This window comes from Pleurodeles waltl, chromosome 1_2 (assembly GCF_031143425.1).
Source record: "Pleurodeles waltl isolate 20211129_DDA chromosome 1_2, aPleWal1.hap1.20221129, whole genome shotgun sequence".
NCBI classification, from domain to species: domain Eukaryota; kingdom Metazoa; phylum Chordata; class Amphibia; order Caudata; family Salamandridae; genus Pleurodeles; species Pleurodeles waltl.
In genome coordinates this window covers 154,042,495-154,070,230 of record NC_090437.1, presented here as the reverse complement: position 1 = coordinate 154,070,230, position 27,736 = coordinate 154,042,495, and the positions used below count along the sequence as shown (strand labels likewise).

At 45.7% G+C, this 27,736-nt stretch overlaps 1 protein-coding gene across 2 annotated transcripts in view; it reads left to right on the top strand.

Moving 5' to 3' along the window:
* Positions 1-206: 206 nt before the first annotated feature.
* NAAA (N-acylethanolamine acid amidase) overlaps positions 207-27,736 on the top strand; it is a 260,081-nt gene continuing 232,551 nt past the window's right edge. The window contains exon 1 of one of the 2 annotated variants that reach the window (XM_069236844.1): positions 207-459. In XM_069236844.1, the coding sequence (XP_069092945.1) occupies positions 245-459 (215 nt within the window). In that variant the 5' untranslated portion in view covers positions 207-244. The remainder of the gene's footprint in view (positions 460-27,736) is intronic. The other variant, XM_069236845.1, reaches the window with a different exon arrangement.

Below are 27,736 nucleotides of genomic sequence, written 5' to 3'. Positions count from 1 at the left end.
AAACTAATCTACCCGTAATTTCACCATTCCGTCCGTTGTCCTTTTGGTGAAAGGCTAAAATTATGGACAATTGCTGTCCGTGAAGACTTTCATCACGGATAACGGACAGCAGGGCGAAATTACGGCGGTCACTCTAACTCTCGGGTTTCACGTCCCTCCTCCCACGGATTCCTCGGCCCCGCCTCCTGTCAGTGCCAAGCCAGATACTGAGAGCTGTTCTTCCTCTTAGTATCAGGCGGGCGGCATGGCGCTAGTTCCTGGGCACAGGTCTCAGGCCATGGTGTTGCTGCTATTGACCCTGGTAGCCGGGGGTTCGGCTTTCTTGCCTGGTCTCCCGCGGGACTGGGCTCCACCGCTCTTCAACGTGAGCTTGGACAGCCCCCCGGAGGATCGCTGGGGGCCGTTAGTGCAGCGATTTGACACCGGGGTCCTGCGCCACAGCATCGATCGCATCATAGGGTGAGTAGAGCCCACTGCAGTGCTGCCCGCAGGGAGGGGGCCGTTTGTTCACATATGAAGTGCAAAGCCTCGCTTCTTGCAGGCAAAAATCGCGGCGCCTAAAAAGTAATCTTTTGTTGTGTATTTGAAAAGAAACATCCGGCTTTCTTTACCAATAAAATGCACTTTTAATCCATTTGTGCCCAGGAGAGGATGAACTCCGAACGCTTCCGAAAAGTTTTGCGGGAAATGTTTTCACAAAATAAAATATTTCCGATAAAACTTTTGGAAGGACGCAGCTGCAAGTCATCATATCAGTGCATGCTAAATGAAAGAATATGCAAGGGCTACATTTTCCACTGCTGCCATCTCCGTCCTTGATGCTGCCTGCCCCGTCCTGGCTCATTCTGGGATTTTAATTTTAAAGCTGGTAAAAAGTGTGTCGCCTGCACGAACAAGTTTGTACTTTGACATGCTTTCCATTTCAGCTCCCTGCTACTGCAGGAGTCTCTTCTCTAACCCTCAGTCCACCACTTCCGCGTGTCCCCAGGTCCAATCATATCCTCCCACCCGCCGCCTCAGATTGCAGCATTCATGTGTCAGTTCAATTGTACTCTTCTGTCTGGACTTCAGTACTAACTCCTTACATTTTATTTCTCGTCTCCTGTCTTCGGCAAAGACATCTTTAGTGCGCTGATTAGCATTTCAATAATTTCACCCTTGGGAATTTGTACGGTTATCATTAAAGTTAACCGAATATTCGGTCTGCATAATTTCCTTTAAACTTTGAAACATCTCTTTTTTAACTGTTGAATCAGGGTACGCAGTTTAATTTTGCAGTTATTTATTTACTGTTCCGATGGATACTTCTAACTGCTGAAACCTTACCTATTAATTGTTCACCTTGTGAATAATCCCGAGGTGTCAGCCAAACTGGAGCTAGAAACCATGATAGCAGTTGTGCGTGCCGTTATGTAGCATTGTGGGGCCCCTCTAATGTCGTCCGTAAGTGGAGCCACATATAAGTGCCCCCAAGCGCATGAATGTCAATTCCTTTCCTTCTGCACCTTCATACTCAGATGAGGAGCTTTCACTGATCTTTGACTAGACTTTCTGTAAAAATGTATCCTGTGTGCAAGGGAAATATCAATCCCTAAAACTACATGGAACGTAAGAAATCGAAGAAGGAAACGGTCTCTTCGGGCCACTCTTGATCATCAGCGAAGGTGTGAAGGTGTCAACGGGCCTCCTGCTCTTGCTCCTGATCTCCATTAGAGCACATAGCTACACTGGTCTCGATGCAGCATGAGTTTCCATGTCTGTCAGCGACATTGCAGCAAGTAGAAGCCTTCAAGGAGGCTATGCTGTAGATCTTGGCCACTTTACAGGCTGCCTCTGGCACACCTTCAGACCCAAGGGACCACTAGGGCCTCTAGTCAGAATTCCAGCTGGCTGGTCTGCCCTCGGTGCCGTCTGTGCCGTTTGGGCCCACATCACGTTCAGTACTAACTCCGGTCCCTGCTTCACCTCCAGTGCCATCCCCTGTGCCGAACCCACTCACATAGATGCTGAATGAGGATATACAGCGTATAGTTCTATCTGAATCTGAATTGAATCCGCCACATCCTTGACCAAAGCAGCACCGGATGCATATTGGTGCTTAACTGCTTGGCAACCTCTCTTTCTCTCATACTTTGATTTTACTGTATGGTAAGGCAAATGCTCATAATTTTTTTGGATGAGGGAGACAATTATGTTCCCCAATATGAGGACAACAATTTGCAGCGGTAGACAAAATTGGCTCCACATTGGAATCCACAAGGACATCCTTGGAAAGTAAAATAGATGCAGTAATGACATAACGCTACTGCACGCAGACCTTTGCAAACTGGCGACAAGGTGCTCTCTGCCATGCTAACTATTACAGAACTACAGCCAAAGACTTGTAAACTTGATTCTTCACTGTGCCTAATGGCAGGGCCCATAGAGATCCTGGAGTTCCACATTAAGGACACAGAAGGCTACTCCCGCCGCAATAACATATGTGTGGTGGGACTGCCAGAGGGAACGGAAGGTCCAGATGCAGTTACTTATGTGGAACAATGGCTGCGGCATCTGCTCCCTGCAGACACTGTCACAATTCTTTTTGGTGGATTTTGCTCACCGGGTGCCGGCTGCCACTAGGCTCCAGCCCCAGACCCCTGTTATTCTGCTTACTACATTATAAAGACAAAGATTCTCTTCTACGTGAGACACGAAAGCTCCAGGAGATCACATTAGACAACGTCAACATCTTTTTCCAATACTACATGGTGCAGAGGAGACACCGCTCCTTCTTCGAAGTCAAACAATGGCTCTGCAAACTTCGCATCAGATATGCCCAACTCTTTCTGGCAAGACGGAGGGCGACATCGGAGGGGAAGACGCTCTTCTTCAACTCCCCAGAAGATGCATGGGATTGGCTGGAGGCCTCAGGGCACTCAATAGTGGTTCACTCCGCACATACAGGAGACAAGACTAATGGTGACTCAGCTCTGTGTTGGCAGGGTGGGCGACCCTGTCACAGCGCTCTCCTCAGTTGAAAACTGTAACTGACTTGGAACAGGTCATAAGAGAGAGAAGACAAGTCCTACAAAATGCTGCAGCGTTAAGTGAAAATTCCTGGGGCTCGGACCTAGAAGAGGACATGAGCAAGTCAATAAGTGATGACAGTTCTTTGACCACCTCTCATTATTGTGGGGACTTGACAGTGATTCCCGAAGTTACACCACAAACATCTGATATTATCTAACACTCGTAACACCAAAACACTATTGCTTGACATCACTCCTGTGAACCTAGTCTCCAGCTGTGCCAACCATATATGTAATGTATAACTTGCTTATCCTATATTTCTTACTGTAAGCACAATGTAAATGGTATGTTTCTTTTCTAGTTTAAGGGATACAGTGTTTTGGGATGGGTAGGCCAACTGACTCACATTTACAGTTACCTTTATTCTGATTTATGCACCGATGTACCCCTTAATGTGTGGGCTGCTACTACAAATGTGGACTTCTGAGTATGGCTTCTTAGTTGTATGGGGTGCCTCAATCATTGGCTGCCTAGCTCTCCCCCCATCAGTTCCTCTTGCGACTGATTAACTCCTACTAAGTTTGTACTTTTCATAGTTTGGGGGGACGCACGTTGTTCTTCTGCTGTATTGGAATTTAGTGTTTAATTTTCTTACTACACGTTTTATGTGTTGACCCACAATATTGCCTGGCCCAAATCCCACTACAAGTTTACTGCAAACACGCTATATACAGCTCTACTCTGGCTGTCACCCACACCACGCTCAGTCTACGGGCCACATACTGCATTATCCATTACCCATTTTAACATACTTACAGGTAACGTGAGGAACATGCATGCTCCCTCATGATGCTATTCAGTCTACGCCTATCTGAAAGGGTGCTCCACACACATTGCATTTCTGCAAGAAACTCATCTCATACAACCAGAAAGTGTTAAACTGCAGCGGCGCTGGCAGATATTTACCACCAGTTATTCCACCTGTGCTTGTGGCGCGCTAATTTGGGTCAAACCTAGGACCCCCATTTGTGGCGAAGACATGCTCCTGGATCTGGAGGGTCAATATGTCTGGACGGTAGACCCATTCTTTTAGGCTCCATATATGCCCCAGACTCGGACCAAGTCACTTTCTTTCACACACTCTCAACCGTGATCTCAAACTGGAGTGCTATACCATGGCTTCAACACTGTGCTGGATACCACCTGTTTCTTCCCTCCACTACCACGCACGTCTGCATCCTCCCATGCACAAATGCTAACAGATTGGCTTCAACAGTGGAGGCTGATTGACATGTTGTGATTCCGGAATCCAGATGCAAAGGTGTACTCTTTCTTTTCTGCATACCACAACTTAAATGTTCGCATTGACAGATTCATTGCTGCGACCTCATTACTTCCCTCCATTATTTGGGTGGAATATATATAGACGGCTGACACACCTCTTATTCCCACATGACGCTTTCAACCTGCCCTGTTGGACCACTCCCTCTTTTCAGAGCTGCACTGCAAGAAAAGATCATGGAATACTTTGAAGTCAGTGCTTTTACCACCTCTTCTAAACTGACAGAATGGGATGCTTTCAAAATTACATTGCTGGGACAATGTCTGGGCATACAGGGAAACATGAGGCATCTCCTTAACAAAGACATAATCAAGTTATAACACACCTTATTGGAGCTGGAAACCAGTGCAGCGAACTAACCCAGTGACATAGGAGAGCTGACAGCAGCAAGGCGTGAACATATCACTCGACTAGAAAGATTGCGCTGCCTTGATTATGCCGCGCACTCAGCTCGCACACATGCCATGGCTGATAGAGATGGATGACTCTTAGCGTGACTTATCTATCAGAAACAGCCTCCGAGGCCCATAATGGCACTAGGCTCTGAAACGGGCTCCACCCTCTAAACTCAACATGCTATTCATGAGGAACTTGCACAACATTACACACAGGTATATCAATCAACCACAGAAGCAAGCTCGGAAGCTTACAACTCTTTCTTTGACACATTACAGATGCCTTGCACCACCATGGACCTGCAAATACACCTGGAGGGCCCTATCACAGTGATGGCAATTGCAACGCTAGCCACTGGCAAATTCCCAGGCCCAATGGACTACTGGCAGAATTATACAAGACCTAAGCGACCCAAGTAGCTCCTCACTTACTGACAATGTATGAAAAGGTCTTTTCCGTTGGTAGCCTTTCTGCCTCAAAGGGAGGCAATGGTAATTTTTTTTGCCAAAATCCAATAAAGACCCAATCCTTGTCAGCTCCCACAGACCATTAGTGTTGCTCAACACTGATTATAAAATTCTGGCGAAAATACTCGCGGAATGGCTGGCACCCATGGTCCCGACATTAGTGCACCCAGATCAGAATGGGTTCGTCCCCACATGTAATACATCCCTAAATTTGTGTCACTTCTTCAGAGTCATGACATATGCTAGATGCCTGGTCCTAGAACTTGAAAAGGCCTTCGATTCATTGGAATGGGGGTACCTCTTTGCCACACTATCCCGAAATGGCTTTGGCCACCGTCTTCTTCACTAAGTGCAATTACTATACACTATTCCCCTAGTTAGAGTCAATACGAGACCCCTTGTTTGGGTGCCATCAGTATACACAGGGGAACAAGACAGGGCTGCCCTCTATCACCACTATTGTTCTCTCTGGCGATTGAACCACTTGCGCTAGCCTTATGCCATTGGGGCACACAGTGGGGCATTCCTTTTAGGGGATGGGATACATGCCATATCTTTATACGCTGACAATATGTTGCTTTATGTAAAGGACGTGCACAACATTCATGGCACAATCACATCCACCATAACCCAGTTTGCAACTCTCTCTGGGTTGTGCGTAAATTGGGCAAAATCGTCTCTGTTTCTCTTTCAACCAGAAGATCCCTGCTTTCCTATGGGTGGTACAAGATTAGTTTGGCAGCAACACACATTTAGATACCTGGGATTGAAGGTCTTATAGCATCTATAAGAGCAGAGATTGCCTTTTCGAAGACGTTGCCACTAGGGGTGGATGGTAGCGCAACACTGCTGAAAATGGTGGTTTTACCCCGCCTTTTGTATTACTTCATGAATCCTCCGGTGTACACCTCTGGTGTATTCCTCATTACATGTAGCAAACAGATCCGAGAATTCATTTGGTGTCAGTGGAGAATCAGGCTGTCATTAGTGAAACTTTGTGCACCCACAGATAAAGGGGGTTTGGCCACTCCACATTTTGAACAGTACTATCTTGCTGCCTAGGTTCGGTGGATAGCCAAGTGGATGGAAGGATTGCACCTATCATACACAGTCACATCCTTCCCCCAGCTTGACGCTTCTAGCCATTTTGCACTCATTTCTTCTGTGTACAAAGGGGCGGACCCTGCTTCTTTGTTGATGGGGGTTGCATATTGTTGCTTTTGCAGATACGCACGCATAACTAAACACATGATCTCTTATACACCAGGGCTGAAGCTGTTAGGAACGCTTGTACCTGGGGGACCCATGACTAGAAATGAACTGCCAGCATGGGACGCAGCAGGTATCCACACGCTACAGAACCTGAATAGAGATTGCGCACTGGCACCATATGAAACGCTAACGGAGGAAGATGGCCTACCTCCTGGACAATTTTTCGCTTCATACCTCATTACTTGCCTCATTGGGACATTACTGGGAGGCATGAACACGGAACCACCTATATATGTGGTAGGCGGGGGCAGACGCCTGATTCGTTGAGTCACTTCGCTCCCACGCTACCCCACAGCTCCTTCCGTTACGACAACGTTGAGAAGTGGGTTTATTACGCCCTTGCACTGAAAAGGATTAGGCTGCCCTACTAGAAGACCCATGACATGTTCCGCGTAATGTCCGCTTCAGGTTTATTCAGCTGTACATAACACACCAGGCTTATCTAACACCAGCAAACATAAACAGATTTTATAATAGTGTAGATGTGGCTTGCCTGCATTGCTCTTATGTGGATGCTGACTTACTTCACATGCTCATGTCTTGCCTCCACTTACACTCATATTGAACCAGCATCATTTCCAGATTATCTGCCTGCATTGACCGTCCAGACCTACATAAGTGGAAAATATATATAATGGGATTATCCTGTAGGAAGAAGAATAGGGAGAACTCCCACTTTCTAGATCTAGGCTTCATAGTAGCTAAACGACTCACTACTCGCGGATGGAAGTCCCCAGAACCTCTGTTTTTTTACAGCCTGGGAGTGCTTGATGATTACCTGGGTGCAAGCGGAATGCGTAGCCCTACATTGGGAAGACACGCCTGATCTGAGGAGATATCCCATAGCTACTTACTGGGACAATATTTTACATCATATGCAATTTCCCCATTCACTTAATGCAGATGGTAGCCTTGACACAATGGTGGAGTCCCCCGAAATGCAAACAGCGGTGGTGAGCTGAGATTAAGTACTAACTACTTGGTTTCCCCTCCACGTATTATTTACGGATCAAATCAACAGTATCCATGTTGCATAATAACTGCCAGATATGACAATAGATGGGAATAGTGGCAGGCACTACTGCAGTGGGTTCTGTTAAGATGTTTTGTTTGGGGTTTTACTAATGAAAGTTTATCAAAATGTATAATTCTGTTTCTGATGTCAATTGTATTCTCAATGACGACCCACATTTGCTTACTGGTTGCTTAAGGGGTTGCCAAATAGAAATCCCAGGTGCTATGGGAATATATGCAATGTGAACACATATTCTGTTTACGGAACTAAGGACTAGTACTATGCACTACATAATAGGTTGCTGACCAGTACTTACCATAGTAGATCACCTTTATTATTGTTGCTAAATGATGATTGTTAAAATCACGTCATCGCCGTGTCCATTGCAAACTGCGTTATTCAACTTTCGACATGTCATTGTATTGTAAAAGTTAGAAAATTTTGAACAGATAAAAAAAAAAAAAACGAGGACAATTGGTATGAAGAGCTTCAGGATGTCGGTAGGCTTGACATTTCTCCTGATACTGGCCTATTATCTGCCCTGGGTTCTGCCACAGAGCAAAGTGCCTTTTTCCCGTAGTGATGAGGAGTGTGGTTGAGGTGCTAGACTTGCAATTACTGACCATGGAAGTCAAAACTAACATATAAACAGACGTTTTTGGCAGTCTCCAGCTGAACCTCTATTGCTTTTCAGTGAGGTGCTTAGGGACACCTTTCTTGGGACCTGGGCCAAACCCTGTTCAGGGCTGCTCGTCCATATACAGATTGCCAGTCGCCATCAGCCTGCGCCTGGTGACCCCGCCTTCCTTACACAACAACCCATTCCGGAGAGTGGCGGTACAGGCAACCAGCAGCGCAATCAACCCAAATATTTTTTTAAACCACTGCTCCCGAACATTACTTCAGCTGCATTGACACTTTTAGTAACATAATTTTCTCCTCCACAAGCCTTGCTGTAATATCGGCCGGTGCGCAGCGTTATTCCCATGCCATTTGGGATATGGAGGCTCAGATTTTAAAGGCTCTTTCAGACGGCTCTCGGGTGACCCTCATGCAGGCTTTTCATGACAGTAGTGAAACGGTAAAGTCCATGACTCGCTCAGGACTGGACACAACTGATTGCCTAGGATGTGTAATGGGTAAAAGTGTGGCTCTCACCTTCCATGCCTGGATGATGTCCACAGCCTTGTCCGGGGATGTCAAGGCATTTTTAATAGGCATGCCTTTTGACAGATCTTGCCTTATTGGGGATAAAGCGTATTTGGCATAGGAGCATTTTTAAGAGAGCTGAGCCACAACATATTCCTTGGGCCTGTCTGCTTTTATAAGGCAATTCCACCAGAAATGCCTTTGTGGCTATGGGAGAGACTTCGGTTCAGTTCCTTGACCCTACAGTGGCCACAACTTCAAAACTGCTTGTGTGTCCTTACCAGCACACAGCCACCCTTTAGGACACAGCATTCTACATTTCTTACAGGGGTGGTAGGCGTCATGACCGACAAGTGGGTCCATCATGATGGACAAGTGGGTCCTTCAAAATGTCTGCCGGGGCTATGCCTTTGCCTTAATTTCTGCCCACTGCACCCTGAACATCTTCTGGACCGCTAATGGAAAACTGTAAAGAAATGCCTCTTTTTGCTTGATCACCTCCAAATATTTGGACTGATATTGCTGTTTTTCAACTCTGAACGTGCATGCAAACCTGCCAAACAGGCCTCAGTGCCAGTGCTCTGACACTTAAAAAGGTATATGTCTAACTGGTTTACCCATAGTTAGCATAAGTTTACTTACTTATAAGTCCCTAGTGTATGGTACCAAGGGTACCCAGGGCCTGTAAGTTAAGTGTTCCCAATGAACTGTAGCACAAGTGCGACAGAACAAAGCTTGACTCCCAGCCACCATTGCAGGCTGGCAGAGCATTTTTTTATATTGCTAATTTGATTTTGCCATTTTAATCAATGGTGAAGCCTAGGCCCTCCTTTTTGGTATTTATAAGTTACCCCCTAAGGCAGGCCTATTGAACTTTTAAAGCAGGGTGCATTGTATTACAAGGATGTGTTTTATTAACTTTACATGTCATGATAGTTATAAACCAGGTATTTATTGGTGGCTGGTGACCATTAAAAGTGGCCGGACGTAATCCTTGGCTTGTATTCCAGTGGGGGAGCCTGACTCATTTACTTGGAGCGTTCGAGTAGTTTGCTCACACTCACTTGCACTCATTCTTAATCTCTCACTCACTCTCACTCAGCCTTAGTTAGTTACTCTCATTCTCACTTTCAGTCACATACTCTGGCTCAGTCTCACTGATTTGTGCAGTGTCACCCATTCTCACTCTGACCCACTCAGTCTCCCTCATTCTCACTCTTCTGAGTGACTCAGTGTCCCTCTGACTCACTCAGTCTCACTCAGTTTCCCTGTGACTCACTCATTCCCACTCATTCTAACTCATTCCCACCTAGTTTCCCTGAGTCTTCTCATGACTCACTTGTTCTCCCTGATTTACTCTGCCCCACTCATTACAGTTCACTCAGTTTCACTGTGACTCACTCATACTCAATCAGCCCCACTCATTCTCACTCAGTGTCTCTTATTCTGACTCCCAGGATCTTGCTCTCTCACCCAGTCTCACTCATACTCACTCCGTTTCACTCTCTCACTCATTCCCAGTCAATCTCATTCATTCTCACCTAGTTTTCTCAAGTCTCCGCATAACTCACTTGATCTCCCTGATTCACTCAGTCACACTCATTCTGAGTCACTCAATCTCACTGTGACTTAGTCTTACTCATTCACAGTTCCCCTCAGTCATTCTCACTGATTCACTCAGTCATACTCATGTTCTGATTTACTTAATATCACTCTGACTCACTCATACTCACTCAGACTCGCTCAGACACAATCATTCACACTCCGTAACAGGCCCAACTCTCCCGGTGCTGCTGCATCGGTCTTGCTTCTGTCTTTTTGCTTTTTCCCCATGATTTTTTTGAGTGCTTGCTTTTCCCTTGTTCTCCATGATTTCTTCCCTGTTTTTTGCATGCCTTCTCCTTGCTTTTCCGTTGGTTTCACTGATTTCGCCTTGCTTTTTCTGTTGATTTTCATGTCTTTTTCTTGATTTTCCCTTCTTTTCCACTGCTTCCGCCTTGCTTTCCCCCCGTTTTTATGTGCATTTTCCTATATTTTCAGTGCTTTCTCCTTGCTTTCCCTCCATTTTGTGTGCATTCTCCTTGCCTTTCTCTCGGTTTCACTGCTTTCTCCTTTCTTTTTACCTCATTGTCGCTCCACCATGCTGCCCGTTATTTTCCGCCTCCCGCCTAGCCCTACCTACCACCTCCCAGGGCCTACTTAATGGAGGCCACTGCGTGACACCATTGAGCAGGTCCCATGTCCAGCTGTCCCTGTGCTGCTGCATTGCTCTTGCTCCTGTCTTCTCCTTGCTTTCCCCCATTTTTTGAGTGCCTTCGCTTTGCTTTTATTTTGTTTTCACTGTGTTCTCCTTTTCCCCTGTTTTTTTGAGTGCCTTCTCCTTTCTTGTCCCTCTTTTCACTGCTTTCGCCTTGCTTCCTCCCCCCCGTTTTTTGTGCAGCCTCCCCATGCAACTCTTGACCATCACCTCACTTTTGGAATTCCAAAGGGTCCTCAAGACCCGGCTGTTCGAATGAACCTCCTGGACCTGCAAGCACCTGGGTACCCTGTTGGATGATTAGCTGCGCTTTAAAAATCCTGAATGATTGATTGATTGAGTGAGTGACTCAGTCAGTCTCACTCACTCTCACACTGACTTACTCTGTTTCACTTATTATCTGATTCACTAAAATTCACTCAGACTTGACTCACTCAGTCTCACACACAGTAACATTCAATTACACTTCCAGTCATTCTCCCTCACTTATTCTCACTTGTACTCATTTTTCTTATGACTCATTGTCCTCAATTTGACTCACTCCTTCACTGACACTCTCACTTTTACTCACACATAGACACACAGACATCCTTACATATAGATACACTTTCATGGAGACACGCTGTCACACATGCATACATAGTATTTAAAAGCATTTTTTTTTTTACTTACCATGCGGCCTGTGCAGTTCCCATTTGGATACCTGCTGCTTCTTTCAGTTTTGGACATTTTTTAAACTAAAATCTAAAACCTGCGCAGTCACAGAGTTGAGATTTTAGTCTCTACTCACTCACCCCACCCTTTCAGTGATGCGTTGGGAAAGTGTGAGGAGACAGGCTGATTGACATGTAGCCAACGGCACTGCAGGGCTCAAGCCTGCAACACCTATAGCTAGCTTTAGCTGTGACACTTTGCCACATCGCAGACTGGGAGGCACTGAGGCATGCCAGAGGCCCGAGTCCAGCGCTGGGGGTTCACCAGCCCCCGGATAATCCCTGATGGCTGGTGCAGGTGCTGTGTTGTTCCTGTGCCAGACATCAGACTTTCTCACTAGAAGAGCTGTCTTAGGCTGCTGCTGGATGGCATTTTCTCTTTATACCAAGAGTGATAAAATATTATTATTCACTCTTGGTATAACACAGAGGGTATAGCCCTGGGGCCCTAATTGTAAAACTACCACTGCTGGCATTGTCATTTTTACTGTGGAAAGGCTAGTAGCCCCATTGGCAAGTGTAGTGTTACACGCTGACAACTCAGCATTGCTGACTTCTGAACAGGACTGTTACATTTTGTACATTAAGGGATCAAAAGAATTGTTGCATTAAACCCTGCTTTGTGCTCAAGTTAAATTTTATATAACTTTTGTACAAATGGCAACTGTAAAGAAATGGCTCCCTGTTGCAGTTACCCCCCACTTTTTGCCTGATACTGATGCTGACTTGACTGAGAAGTGTGCTGGGACCCTGCTAACCAGGCCCCAGCACCAGTGTTCTTTCACCTAAAATGTACCATTGTTTCCACAATTGGCACAACCCTGGCACCTAGGTAAGTCCCTTGTAACTGGTACCCCTGGTACCAAGGGCCCTGATGCCAGGGAAGGTCTCTAAGGGCTGCAGCATGTCTTATGCCACCCTAGGGACCCCTCACTCAGCACAGACACACTGCTTGCCAGCTTGTGTGTGCTGGTGGGGAGAAAATGACTAAGTCGACATGGCACTCCCCTCAGGGTGCCATGCCAACCTCCCACTGCCTGTGGCATAGGTAAGTCACCCCTCTAGTAGGCCTTACAGCCCTAAGGCAGGGTGCACTATACCACAGGTGAGGGTACCAGTGCATGAGCACTATGCCCCTACAGTGTCTAAGCAAAACATTAGACATTGTAAGTGCAGGGTAGCCATAAGAGTATATGGGCTGGGAGTCTGTCAAAAACGAACTCCACAGCTCCATAATGGCTACACTGAATACTGGGAAGTTTAGTATCAAACTTCTCAGAATAATAAACCCACACTGATGCCAGTGTTGGATGTATTAAAAAATGCACACAGAGGGCATCTTAGAGATACCCCCTGTATTTTACCCAATTGTTCAGTGCAGGACTGACTGGTCTGTGCCAGCCTGCTGCTGAGAGACGAGTGTCTGACCTCATGCGGTGAGAGCCTTTGTGCTCTCTGAGGACAGAAACAAAGCCTGCTCTGGGTGGAGGTGCTTCACACCTCCCCCCTGCAGGAACTGTAACACCTAGCAGTGAGCTTCAAAGGCTCAAGCTTCGTGTTACAATGCCCCAGGGCACTCCAGCTAGTGGAGATGCCCGCCTCCTGGACCCAGCCCCCACTTTTGGCGGCAAGTCCAGGAGAGATAATGAGAAAAACAAGGAGGCCAGTCAGGACAGCCCCTAAGGTGTCCTGAGCTGAGGTGACTCTGACTTTTAGAAATCCTCCATCTTGTAGAAGGAGGATTCCCCCAATAGGGATAGGAATGTGACCCCCTCCCCTTGGGAGGAGGCACAAAGAGGGTGTACCCACCCTCAGGGCTAGTAGCCATTGGCTACTAACCCCCCAGACCTAAACACGCCCTTAAATTTAGTATTTAAGGGCTCTCCCTGAACCTAGAAACTAGATTCCTGCAACAACAAGAAGGACTGCCTAGCTGAAAACCCCTGCAGAGGAAGACCAGAAGACAACAACTGCCTTGGCTCCAGAAACTCACCGGCCTGTCTCCTGCCTTCCAAAGAACTCTGCTCCAGCGACGCCTTCCAAAGGGACCAGCGACCTCTGAATCCTCTGAGGACTGCCCTGCTTCGACGACGACAAGAAACTCCCGAGGACAGCGGACCTGCTCCAAAAAGACTGCAACTTTATCCAAAGGAGCAGCTTTAAAGAACCCTGCAATCTCCCCGCAAGAAGCGTGAGACTTGCAACACTGCACCCGGCAACCCCGACTCGGCTGGTGGAGAACCAACACCTCAGGGAGGACCCCCGGACTACTCTACGACTGTGAGTACCAAAACCTGTCCCCCCTGAGCCCCCACAGCGCCGCCTGCAGAGGGAATCCCGAGGCTTCCCCTGACCGCGACTCTCTGAAACCTAAGTCCCGACGCCTGGAAAAGACCCTGCACCCGCAGCCCCCAGGACCTGAAGGACCGGACTTTCACTGGAGAAGTGACCCCCAGGAGTCCCTCTCCCTTGCCCAAGTGGAGGTTTCCCCGAGGAAGCCCCCCCTTGCCTGCCTGCAGCGCTAAAGAGATCCCCTGATCTCTCATAGACTAACATTGAAAACCCGACGCTTGTTTCTACACTGCACCCGGCCGCCCCCGCGCTGCTGAGGGTGAAATTTCTGTGTGGGCTTGTGTCCCCCCCGGTGCCCTACAAAACCCCCCTGGTCTGCCCTCCGAAGACGCGGGTACTTACCTGCAAGCAGACCGGAACCGGGGCACCCCCTTCTCTCCATTCTAGCCTATGCGTTTTGGGCACCACTTTGAACTCTGCACCTGACCGGCCCTGAGCTGCTGGTGTGGTACTTTGGGGTTGCTCTGAACCCCCAACGGTGGGCTACCTTGGACCAAGAACTGAACCCTGTAAGTGTCTTACTTACCTGGTAAAACTAACAAAAACTTACCTCCCCCAGGAACTGTGAAAATTGCACTAAGTGTCCACTTTTAAAGTAGCTATTTGTGAATAACTTGAAAAGTATACATGCAATTGAAATGATTCAAAGTTCCTAATGTACTTACCTGCAATACCTTTCAAACAAGATATTACATGTTAAATTTGAACCTGTGGTTCTTAAAATAAACTAAGAAAAGATATTTTTCTATAAACAAAACCTATTGGCTGGATTTGTCTCTGAGTGTGTGTACCTCATTTATTGTCTATGTGTATGTACAACAAATGCTTAACACTACTCCTTGGATAAGCCTACTGCTCGACCACACTACCACAAAATAGAGCATTAGTATTATCTATTTTTACCACTATTTTACCTCTAAGGGGAACCCTTGGACTCTGTGCATGCTATTCCTTACTTTGAAATAGCACATACAGAGCCAACTTCCTACAGCAACTTTAGAAAGTTTGTTACCCAAAGTTTCCAGAAGACGTTTACAATTGCCCACAAACTGCTGTCCTCAAGACAGCCTTGTTGCATCCTGAGGCGAGGTGAGGTCAACTCTTAGGACGATGAACAAAGGACTTGCCCAGAGTAGAGATGTGACCTCCTCCTGGCAGGACGAACAGTTTAGGTGTAAGCCCAAAAGACGAGCTTTAATGCGAAAGCCGCCTTTCAAAGGCAAATGGTAGTCACACAAGATTCTCTTTTGGTTTAGCAGACAGATTGGCATCTTGGGCAGAGAAGGATAAGCTGTGGTCAGTTGGCAGACTCAATGTTATAGCTATAGTGTCATAAAAGCTGAGAAGCCTGCTCCTTCTGAGAGTCCAGCGCTAATAAGCAAGGATCACTTCTTGATGCCAAGGTGCAGCCTGTGAGACCAAGTCCCGACCCTCAAAAGTTACACTCGAGTCTGCTGCACCTGGAAGAGTTGTCGTTGTGCAGTTTGGTCGACAGCATGGAAGTTACTGCAAGTTAAAGGGAATAGCTGGTTTTGCTATAACTGGAGACCAGTAGACCCGTGGCAGCTGGTCTTGTGCTGGACTTCACCTGACCTTTGTGGAACATCAGCCCCTGATGCAAAAGTCACCTCCACCGCTCTTTGGTGTTCGTTGACCAGGGGGTAGCCACCACAGGAAGACCTTCCTGCATCCCTTGCATCAGGACCACTCCATTGACTTCTATGGGGGTTCACCCATAGGACCAGGAACTGAACTGGAGACGGCATAAAGTAAGAGAAAATTGTTCATCTGAACCTGACTGGTCATGACGGCTCCATGCCTAAGTTGATCCCCATAAGTGTGCTCTTATTGCGGTTTTCAAGTCACTTGGCCCAACTAACCCTGAACAACAAGTCGTAATATATTACAATGATTTATTGCGTTAAGTGAAAATATGTGATTTGTTTCTTTGAAAATTCATACTTCTGGAACCCTTAGGTGGATTTTTGTTGGAAAGGTGACTGTTTAGAGATATAAAACCTATTTGTATCAATTGGCGTCTGATTTTTATTGCGTTGCATTTCCTTCTTTAACCCTTTTGGTACTTCTTAATGCTTTACACTTGTTCCTTTGATAAAGTCAGACTGCTCTGAGCCGCAGCTACCCAGGACTGAGGCAGGGTTTTAAAAACAAATCTGACTGGACCTGATAGAGAACTGTGTCTTTATTACTTGATGAGGTTTCACAACTACACCATATAATAAATAACTATCCTCACAAGGACCATCTTTCTGTCTTACAGCAGGATGTGCTTTTGGCCAAAGGGTCCATTGAGAGGATTCTGGCCTCAGAAGAAGGAACTGGGTGTTACTCCCACTTTTTACTTGTGCCGAAAAAGGACAGAGGCCTTTGTCCTATTTTAGATCTTCATCCTCTCAGCTCTTTCCTGTGGATGGACAAATTCAAGATGGTCACATTAGCCCAGGTCCTGTCGGCCCTGGACTCTGGAGACTGAATGGTTGTGTTGCACCTGCAGGATGCTTACTTTCACATTCCTGTCCTGCAGGCCCACAGGCACTACCTGCTCTTCACGGTGGGTGAGGAGCATTCTGGCGCCTCTGGTGTTTACAAAAGTGATGTAGGTGGTTGCAGCACATTAACAGAGGTCGGTGTGTCAGTCTTCCCCTAACTCGATTTCTGGCTGCTGAAGTCTGGCTCATCCCGGGCAGCTGTCAACCACCTCCAGATGACGGTAGGCCTCCTAACATCATTGGGGTACACTGTCAAGGAGCCAAAGTCACACCTGACTCCTTCGTAGACGCTTCCTTTCATCTGAGCCATTTTGGATATTGTATGGTTCCCCCAGAACAGAGAACCTCATGCATTTGGGCTATAATGCCTATGTTTCGCCCTCTGTCCTGGATCCCAGAGGGATAACTTTGAGGCGGCTGGGTTTATTGGCCTCCTGCATCATGCTGGTGTCCCATGCCACATGACACATGTGGGTCCTGCAATGGGACCTGAAATACCATTGGGTACAACATTAGGGAAATCTGTCCAAACTGTATCCAGATTTCAGAGGAGACTGCAAAAGATCTTCATTGGTCACTCATGGGCCATGATTGGGTCAGTGGCAGGCGCCCCTCTTCCTACTCCACCCAGAATTGACAGTGGTCACAGATGCATCACTAATGAATTAGGGAAGCTATCTGTGAGAGGTGAAGACTCTACTCCATTTCAGCTTGTTGAAATCGAGGGTGATCTGCTTGGCACTGAAAGCCTCTTTTGCACACCATGGAAGGAAAACTGGTAAAGGTTCTCCTAGACAACAGCACCTCAATGTAATACTGCAATACGGAGGGTGGGGTGGAATCCTCGACCCAGTGTGAGGAACCCTTGGGCCTTTGAAAGGGGTAGAACTACCAAGGGATATCTCTGGCGGTGTTCCACTTGGTGGGTTCCTTAAAAGTCAGGATTGACAAACTCAAGAGCTAACATATCACAAGTGGCAAGTACACACAGGATTGGCACATGCTCTCTTCCAGCATAGGTAGATCTCTGGCTTGATCTTATCACCATTGCTAAGAGCACACAATATCATCAGTTCTGTGGAGTTTCCAAAGCAGCTCTTGCACTGAGACTCATTTAGTCTATACTGGAGCTCAGGGCTTTTGCATGCATTTCTACCACTCCCTCCCTTGACCTGAGTTCTGAAGATCATAAACAACTGGGCCCAGGTCATCCTATTGGCACCGTGTTAGACTAGAAAAGTGTGGTACCCGGAACTCCTGGGCTTGAGCATCTGTCCTGCGTTCAAGTTACACTTAGGAAGGATCTTTTTCTTTAAGCTGGATCTCAAGGTCGTTGATGTCATCTTGCTTGCGAGGCGGTCCCTCACTAAATCAGTATGTGCCAGCCTTTGGGACAAATTTTTAGATTGGTGTAGCACCCACAAATTGACACTTCACAGCCAAAGTTGTCTTAATGTTTGCTGTCCCTATCCCAGCAGGACCTGCTCTAGGTGCTGTTAAGGTACTCCTTTTGTTAGCAGACATTTTAGTGCTAGTTTTTATTAGACAACACTTAGTGGAAAGATATATATGGAATAATTGATATCTATTTTTATGCAGTTATTTTATATTCATTTCACCTCACCAGAATTATTGGGACTGTAGCTACATGTACTCTTCACTATGGAGCCTTATAAAATAGCAGTATCGTTTTTTTGTGTGGGCACGCTTTGGGGAGAGGATAAAGGCAATCAACAAAAAATATCTGTGTCTCTTATAGGTAAAGCTTGCTCCTAACATGGATTCCTTTGAAGTAAGTTTGGGAGAGATTCTGGTCTGTTTTGCCTGCTCCAGTTGGTAAGATGATATACCAGTACTGCCTGGAGGGAGGGGGGTCAAGGAAAATCTACAGGGTGTGGTCAGTATTGGCCTAGCACACAACACAACAGCTCCTCGTGTCATCTCCAGGTGCCCCTACCAACAGTCACAGTGTCAAGTCTGTCCAAGGCAGGCTTCTTGATGGTTGATAAATGATGTCTTTGATTCATGTACAGATAAGGAACTATTCAGACTCCAAGTGGATTGAAACATTTCAGGAGAAGGAATCAAAATCCTATAGAGGAACAAACCTTTGGGGGAAAGCATGTTGGACCTGGCCTTCTTTGCAGGGCCATCCCCAGTTCTTTTGCCGACTGTTACTGAACCTCTTTTGTTGGCATTAGGACTTGTCCTCTCTCCCTAAAACGTGGTACAATTGGCATTTACCTGATTACTTCATTCAATTTACTTGTAAATCTGCAGTAAATGGTGCTACAAGTACGTAAAACTTCTAAATTAACTCATAGTAGTGAGCCTACAGCAATCATTGTGCCACCCACTAAAGTAACATGATACACATGTCTCACTCTTGCCACTGCAGACTGGAGTGCGTTTTTAAGTGCCATTTTGAGCTGACAAACTAAACATTTTGCCAGGCCTAAATGTTCCTTTTTAGTACTCATAAGTCACTGTTAAACTAGGCCTTAGAGGCTCATATGGCAGGGTGCATTGTATCTAAAAGGTAGGACGTGGATTTAATTTTGACATGTCCTGGCAGTGGAAAACTCCTAAAGTCGTCATTCTCTGTTGTAAGATCTATTTCTCCCATTGACTAATACTGGGTTATGTTATTACCTTTAAAATGTTCTAATTTTAGATTGGAAACAGGGATTTATGCTGTTTACACTCAATTGAACTTCGATTTTGAGTTATAAATTTGAAAATGCCACTTTTAGAAAGTTTGCGGCTTCTTGTTCCAACCAACTATGCCTTTCTGCCAGGGTCCGAGGCAATGGCGGCTGGTAATTTTAGGAGGGGGACGGGTGGGTCACACATGCACACATAAAGATTCACTCACACCCATGCATTCACAAATGGGCACACACACCACATTCATACACTCACCAAACATTCAGAAGCATAAAACGTACCTGCTCTGCAGCTCCCAGGGAGGAAAGCCTCAGAGCTCCCAGGATAGTTTGGGACTGCAGTTTTTCTTATTGGCTGACAATAAGTCAGCCAGTGAGAACAGGCTGCAATCCCTCACCCATCACAAAGTGGGATGGAGATCAGTGAGAGTTGCTTACCCCACCCCACTTTGCGATGAGGTGTCACTGATTTGCACTCGGCCCTGGACACTTCAGGGCTTAAAACTGAAGTGCCCAGGTCCGAGGAAGTCAGTGACGCTGTGCCTCATCATGAGGCAGAGGGCCTTAAGGCACTTTTGCCATGCTGGGGAGGTCACGTCCACTGAGCTGTGAAATCCTCAGACTGCCAAAGTTCAGATCAAGCAGTCAGGCGCCTGCACATTTAGCCCATGTCTAACTCCTGGCTGCTTCCCCTGAACAAGAAGAGTATCTGTCAGGCTGATCTTTGCTCATCCTGGCAGATACTTCTCTTGTTTGGGAAAAGGTAGGAGGGTGTAGCCAATCCGCCCAGGCCATGGCTGGTCCGGGGTCATATGGTTGCGAGTGACTCTACTTTTGAGGTTTGTGTTTTACTTCGAGACAGTGACCCAGAAGGGACCTTGGTTTGGACAGAATATGTCATCCTGACCAGATGAATGAGGAGGAGCTGTTTCGAGGCTCACTTGCACTTCAAAGTGTCTTTTCCACAGCACACACTAAGGAATCTGCCCTGCCTTTTGCCATCCCCAGACCTTTTGGAGCCTTGCCCACTGGGAAGGGGAAGAACTTTGGTGTCCCACCACACAAAGTCTTACACCACATATAAATATTGGCCATCCAGAGCTGCTCATCAGAACACTTCTGCACCTGTGAAACATTCAGAAGAAGGACTGCCTTGCTGCCGAAAGACTGCACTGCTGCTTGATGTTTGACTGCCTGCCTGTCTGAGAAGGAATATTGATCTTGCTTACCTTCATCCCAGGCTACCCAGACTGATTCAAGTGTCAGTTGGCTGAACTCCTGTGTGAGCTACAGGGACACAACAAGCTTCAGAGACCTCTCTGCAACTTCCCAGCTGACCTGCTGCATCTAAACGTGCCTGAGCGCTGCTGCTGGCCTCTGCTGGAGTGAGTCTTGATAACCAGTAGGTGCCCTGCCAGGCCCTGGATGCTTGGCTACCATCAGTGGAAGCTCCTCCTGCAAGAAAAGGTGAAAACCTGACGTTTTTGTTCTTTGCAATTTGGCATGTTTGTACCATGACTCTAAATTCCAAGACGACTGGCAACACTAAGCTCTGATGAGACCTGCACTTCGTACTACAGGAGTTGCAGGAGTTGCCCACAGTAACAACCAACATGAAGCTACTGCAACAACCATCCACAATGCTCGGCCAGCACCTCCCACTACAGCAACAACCATTCACAATGCTCAGTTTTCTCTTCGCAGCCTACTCCAACATGACAGAATTCTTTGCGCCGATCTTCCGAAAGATAACTTTTCAGTGGGACTAACCTGGCCCGTTTATTCAACCCATGCTCCATTGTGGTTGGCAGCCACATGACCAAGAGTAGCGCTATGGACTTTTAGGTGCTATTTTCACTTAAACTTTTAAAATGTTAATCTCTACTTATACTGTCTAGAATTTTGTCATTCTGGTCTCATTTTATTAATTCTGATGTACTCTATTTGTCTGATTTGGTTTGGGATTTTTCTTGTGTTGTGTTTTCACTTTATTACTGTTTGTGCACTGCAAAAAGTACTTTACTCATTGCCTCTAAGTTAAGCCTGACTGCTTTGGTGCCATGCTACCAAAGGGTTAAGCACAGGTTGATTTTGTATCATTTGGGGTTCACCCTGAAAAGGATTGTGGTTGTTGCTTGAGTGGGACTTTTCCCCCACTCAACCAATAACTCCATTTCTTTCAAAGGTGGAGCAGAAAACTGCACAAAATAAACTGAGAATGAGCAGCAGGTTGAGTGCGTTGTGACAGGCGGAAATGGTTTCTTGAATAGCTTACATACCTTAATTACAGGAAGTAAAAAAAAAAAAAAAAGGAATACTCTGCAACATCCTGGAAGCCATCTCTGCTTGGGCTTTTTAAGGGAGAGATTATGGAAAAGGAAAATTTCCTTCAAAAGTAAAATCAGAAAATAGTTAAATCCCAAAGACAGCATTAAAGTAGTCCAGGCCCACAATCTAGGAGCAGACACACACAGCAGTGCAGCCATGCTTAGTGTGACCAGCTGCCAGCAGGAGAGCATGCCAGAAGCCGACTGGCACAGACCTTGAGGTGGAACTTGGAAGGGCAGAGTTCTTCCAGAGCCAAGCAGCTGTAAGGTTTGAGCTCAAACACCCAGAAGGGCCAGGTTTCTGTGCAAAAAATTTGGGAAACACTTATCCAGTTCACGAGCATGAAAAGACGTAGACTGTTCCTAGGTCCTATGAAAAGCTCAATGCACTTCCCATACTACCTAGTAATGAAGTTTGCCACTAATCATCTTGGGTTCACAAATTTCTTTAACTACAAAATCTCCCTGACCATCAACAAAAATAGGGTTAGGAGGTCTGGAGGCTTTCAGGGGATATCTAGAAAAAGACAGTTTAACTGAAAACAAAGGAAAAGAAGGATAAATCTTCCAAGACTTTCCTAATTGGAATGGTACAGTGGCTGCATTAATGATTAATGTGACAGAAAAAAGGCCAAAATATAGAAGAGAGAGCTTAGACTTTGTACGAAGATGAGTAGATGACAGCTATATCCTGCATCCTGCTTTTTATCTATGCGCCTGTCATATGTGCTTGTTAGTATAATTGGCCTGCTTCTTCTGGGGCTTTATTAAGTTTAAAGATGCAAGTTACTGAGCCTTCTTGAACATTGGATCTGCAGACAAGTATAGTGTTCTGGCTATAGGATCAAATGATAATTAGCAAAAAATTTACTGAATCCAGTGAAGCAAAGTTTCCGTTGTTATAAGTGAATTCTGCAGATGGTAAATAAGATAATTTTTTGGGAAGCATTCATAAAACAACATAGATATTCGTCTAGGTTCCTATGTAGTCTCTCGGTTTGACTGTCGTTCTGAGGATGGAGTCTCGAAGCTAAGGCTTTATGGATTCCTATGTGGAGGTAAAGTTGGATCCAAAGATTGGAAACAAATTGTACTCCACTGTCGAGAATAATCGTTTTAGGAAAACCATGTAATCGAACAGTGTCAGAAAAGTAAGTTTGCCAACTGAGATTCAGAGGGAACATTGGCTAAAGGGGTAAAATGGGCTATCTTGGAAAAGAAAAACCACAGTTGCTGTTATACCTGTACATCTTTCAGACCTGAGTATGTCTACAATAAAATCCATTGAATAAATTCCCAGGATGGTTGAGGAAGCTCCAGAGATTACAGATATCCACATTTAGTGTGTTTACTGTGTTTAGCCTGACCACAAATTCCACAGGGTTTCATATAATCAATCAGATTCTCATAAATTGACAGCTGCCAAATGTTTCTTAAAATTAAATCTTCATTTACCATTTGACCTTTGTGAATAGAAAGTATGTAATTAACAAAAATCAATACATCTCTTTTGAGGAAGTTTCTTTAGGAAGAACTCCACTTACAGCTTTTTAATCCTGTGGTCCTCAGATCCATCCTCTGACGTCTGTGCCTCTCGACCATGCTGCGTGGTCTGCCCCGACTCTTGGGCTGACATCCACTATTACTTTGAACCTAGCACCACAGTCCACGCCAGTTCCTGCCACATATCTGCTGGTCCCAGTGCCGCCAACACAAGAAGAAGAACCGATTATTTTATATGACTCTGAACAGAATCTGGCCCGACCTTGACCTAGGTACCATCCTGACGCAACCTATCAAACCTTATTCTGGCTCAGACAGGACTCTCCTCCCAATCCTCCACGATTTATTTAGATAGCAGCATAACCTATGAAAGGACAATGGAAATCATGTGTATGATATCCAGTATTATGATGATGAACCTGTAGTGGAGCTTGCTAGAGGACAGTGGATTGGACACCTCTCCTGACACTGGGTTGAGTTCACACCCAGCCCCTCAACAGTAAAATCAGCCTCTTTTGCTCAGATCATTCAACCTGCAGCCAGAGATTTGGACCTACATCTAATATCCATTGAGTACAAGCCTAATATTCTGGCAGAAGTTTTGCAGCATGGGCAGGTTTCTATAGAACCACTTCTTCCTTTCAACAAAGCATTCACGGACACCTGCTCCAAATCTTTATCTTGCCTGCCGTTGAATAGGCAAGTGACTAGGCACCCCTGACATGCCTCAGGAGACCTTGCATTCCTTTTTTAGCATTCTACAACTGAAAGGCAGGGTTGTTGATACCAGCAAGGTGCTTTTGTGCCACGCATGGACAAGATCCATTTGCTTTTCAGGGGACGTCCAAGCATTATTCATGGCTATGTTTTTTGATGCCACCTGTCTCTTCAGAGATAAGGCAAGATAGGCACTCGACCACGTCACAAGAAGCAGGTCCACTGTTAGTTCTGTAAGCCTTTCTGTGCCCATGTGGCAGTATCCCCAGCAATCTTGCCCCATTCAAGGCTTTGGATGAGCTTTGGCTCACAGACAACATCAAGGCCCACTGCCCCAGTAAGCTTACTACCCAGTCCCCTACCCCTCCTGTTTTAGCTTCAAAGCAACTTTAGCCTACCTTCAGCAGCACATGACTATTCTCCTGGAGGCAGGATAAATTGTTACCTTGAGGGTGGTATAGTATCTGACAAATTGGTTCTCCAAGTATTGCAACAGGGTTATGTCCTGCCATTCCTGCCTGACCCAATGCGTATTCCCCCCACCAGAACGCCTTTCTGAAGATCATTTGTCCATTCTGCAGCAAGAAGTCCAACCTCTGTTGCCCAAAGCTGACATAGAGAGCGAATTTAGCCATCAAAAGTGGGAAGTGGATGTTACTCCTTTTATTTCCTGGTGCCTATGAAGAATTGAGTTCTTCTTCCAATTTTGGATCTTCACCTTATCAACTACTCCCAGAAGAAGGACACATTCAAGATACTCACGCTGGCCCAGGTTCTATCAGCCCTGGTTTCAAGTGAGTGGATTGTAGTGCTGGACCTGCTAAACACTTATTTACATATTTCTACCCTGCTGTCCCGCAGGCTTTACCTGAGATTCAAGTTGGGTCAGGAGCATTTTCAGTTCTGTGTGCTCCTCTTTGCCTCACCAGTGCCTTTCTGGTGTTCATGAAAGTGATGGCCGTAGTCCTAGTGCATCTTCAAAGGTTGTGTAAACCAATCTTCCCCCATCCCAATGATTAGCTGCAGGAGATAGGCTCACACCAGTCAGTCCTAGACCACCTCCAGATAATGATGAACCTCTAAATATCTTTAGGTTTCTGCATGTTGAAAGTTTTCTCTTTCTTTAGAATAAAGAACAATGGACAGGCTGCTGGACAATGTGTTGGGTGAATAAAACCAGTGACTAAATATTCATCTAAATATTGTTGTAAATGGTCGATTCTGATTACTTTTGTATCCGAACATATACTTTATTGTAATATGTTTGAGTGCCTTAAGCTTAATGATTCAAGTATAATTGGTCTGATAGGATGTTAATATATAAGATGCGCTGTGACTGAATATGCTTTGACAATCTAAATATTGTAGCACTATTGCTTCTAAATCTATGGTATTTTTAGATTCTTTATCAGTACTAGGCTTGTCCCCTACAGCTGGAATAATGTCTTTTCATAGAGCTTATGTCCTGTGTATGAGTATAGCATACTGTCATAATTGCGCCAGTGGCAAGCCCATCTGTGTCCCTCAGGGGACCATGCTGGCATGGAACCCTTCCCTGTTTTATTGTAAGTAATTTCCGTACTGCAGTTTATGATTTCCTTCTCTTCAACCTATCACTTTCTCCTGCCAGCACACCGCCCTATGTGTGGCTTCTCCTATGTGACCTTAGGTTATTCAAGAAAGTACCCCCCTGCAAAATCCTTGATTACTATGCACTATGACCCTTTCTGTAACATACTAGTTGACAAAGGTAACTGCAAAATCAACAGCATTATTTTTAAATGTGTCTTCATTAATACCAGATCACTAGTTTATCACAACACCGAACTTCATGATTTCATCATAGAGACATTGATATTGCGTTCATTACAGAGTCCTAGCTTATTGAACATTCTCACATTGACATCACCTTAGCGGTTCCTGTCTCTCATTCTGTTATCAGAAAGGACCATCTCATTCAACTGGATAGTGGCTTAGGAATTACTTTTAAATCTTACCTTTCCATAAGTCAAATTGAAACTCTAGATTCACTGAGCTGCTCTTTTTGGTCATTCATATGTCCCCTAATACTACATTTAAATTTCTGCTGGACTACAGACTTCCGGATCCTGTTAGTCAGCTTTCTGAAACATTCACTAAATAGTTATCACCTCTTCTTATTTGTAAGAAATTGAGTTATTAGTTGCAAAGGATGTGGGTCGTTCACAAGTAATATATTTGTAACTTTCTCTTTACTAGGCATTAAGTACTACATTGCAGCATTTGACTCACTTAGGGGAGTGGAGCAGAACAGTTTCAAGATCTATTCACGGAAGGTGGTGTGGGGTAGTAACCTGAGCTTGCTGATACACAGTAACAACACTCAATAAATCATTGTCCTGTCAGTGCCTTTTCTTAGGAAAAGGAAAGTACTTTATTACACACAGACTACACTAAACGCTGTGCATTAATTTACACACATGTACATTCAAGTAGGTGGAAATAAGTTTGGCGATACTCTCATTTTAGTTTACTCTCCTAATGGACTGTGAAACCTATAACCACAATACCCCCAACTATACTAGACACAGTACAGGGGAGTACCATTATCAAAAAGGCAGGCCTCATGGTTTTTTCGTAGTCACCACATTGATAAAGCTAGAAAAATTGAATAATAAAATAATATACCACCAATAGAGATGATATCTTCTTATATTACTATTCATTGAAACTTATATTATTAACTGTCAGCATTGTTACTGGCCATAAAGCATCCGCGAAACAATGTGTGCCAAAGTTTGTCTTCCGCTTCAAACCTGCTGCCATTGCAGCTTTAGAACCAGCCAACTGTTGGCACTCCAGAGCCTGTGTGCAAAATCACCAGTTCCAGGTTTATAACCAAGCATCTCATTAGGCTATAAAAGAAACCTCTTAGGAGACAGAGCGACTTTCTTAGGTCATCTTTATGAGTCCAATTAGAGGGTTCCTGTACTGCTTGCGAACCCCAAATACTCACTCAAACCTTTGATAATGTCCCTTTCCTGCTGGAGCACTACAAAGACAAAATGCAAGTTTCTGAACTTGTAAGAGGGCTTATGGAGCGACCAACTGCCCTGTGGCGTCCACATTTAAGAACTGATGCCATTGGTATGGCCACTGTTTTTTTAAATTTAATATGAGACTTGTGCCATTTTATGGGGGCTCCCAGCATTTGCTGACATCTTGGCAGTGCGAGAGGTCCACGGCCCTGCCAGTGCCCCACACGGCCAACACTGTGCAGGTATCATAGTGGGAGCTAGCATTGTGGGATGGTGGTGCGGTATATGCCCACTCTCACCCGAGTCAAAGGCATAGAGCACAGTGGCACGCCACAACACAGGGAGCGTGGTGACCACCATCTGTTTCCCAGGAGATGCGATCCTCTAGGACACAAAGGCCCCTGGGATGGGGGAAAATTCAAGAATCAGCAGTCCATATTCCTGCCGGGCCCTTCTGGGGTGGTGAGGGTTGCATTTAAATGCAGTTTTCTCCAGTTCCATAGGCACAATTCATTTGATTTTCTTGTCTTTTTGTTATTGGTGGCCAACTCTAGCCACCAGGAGCGTTCTTTTCAGGCCTCCTGGCCATTAAAGGGTATTTTTGTTGGGGAGCTTGATTATGCTGCTCCCTTGCGAGGACCTGTCCTCTGCATAGGCTCCTTAAGCACCCTCCTGTTTGGGGGGCATCTTTCATAGCCCCTCCTCAGCCAACAAGCAGAAACCCCTCCCTGTTCCACTCTCCAGGTCCTGCAGCCTGCTGGCTACTTGCAGGCCACCTGTATGACATCGGAGTCAAGGGCCAATCTACAGAAGGCCGTGGAAAATCCTGCAGGGCCCCTAAGCAGGCTCATTCTCCCAACTGTTCCTCAGGGGACATAAGCATCACTGGCACTACAGAGACCCACTCTAGTCCTGGATGGCAGTCCTTCAGTCCATTTTCCTAGTGTGGTCAGGTGGTTTCTTCTTGTAGCTGGGTAATATTCCAGCATTGAAGCCCCAGGTCCAGTGTCTTCTCATGTAT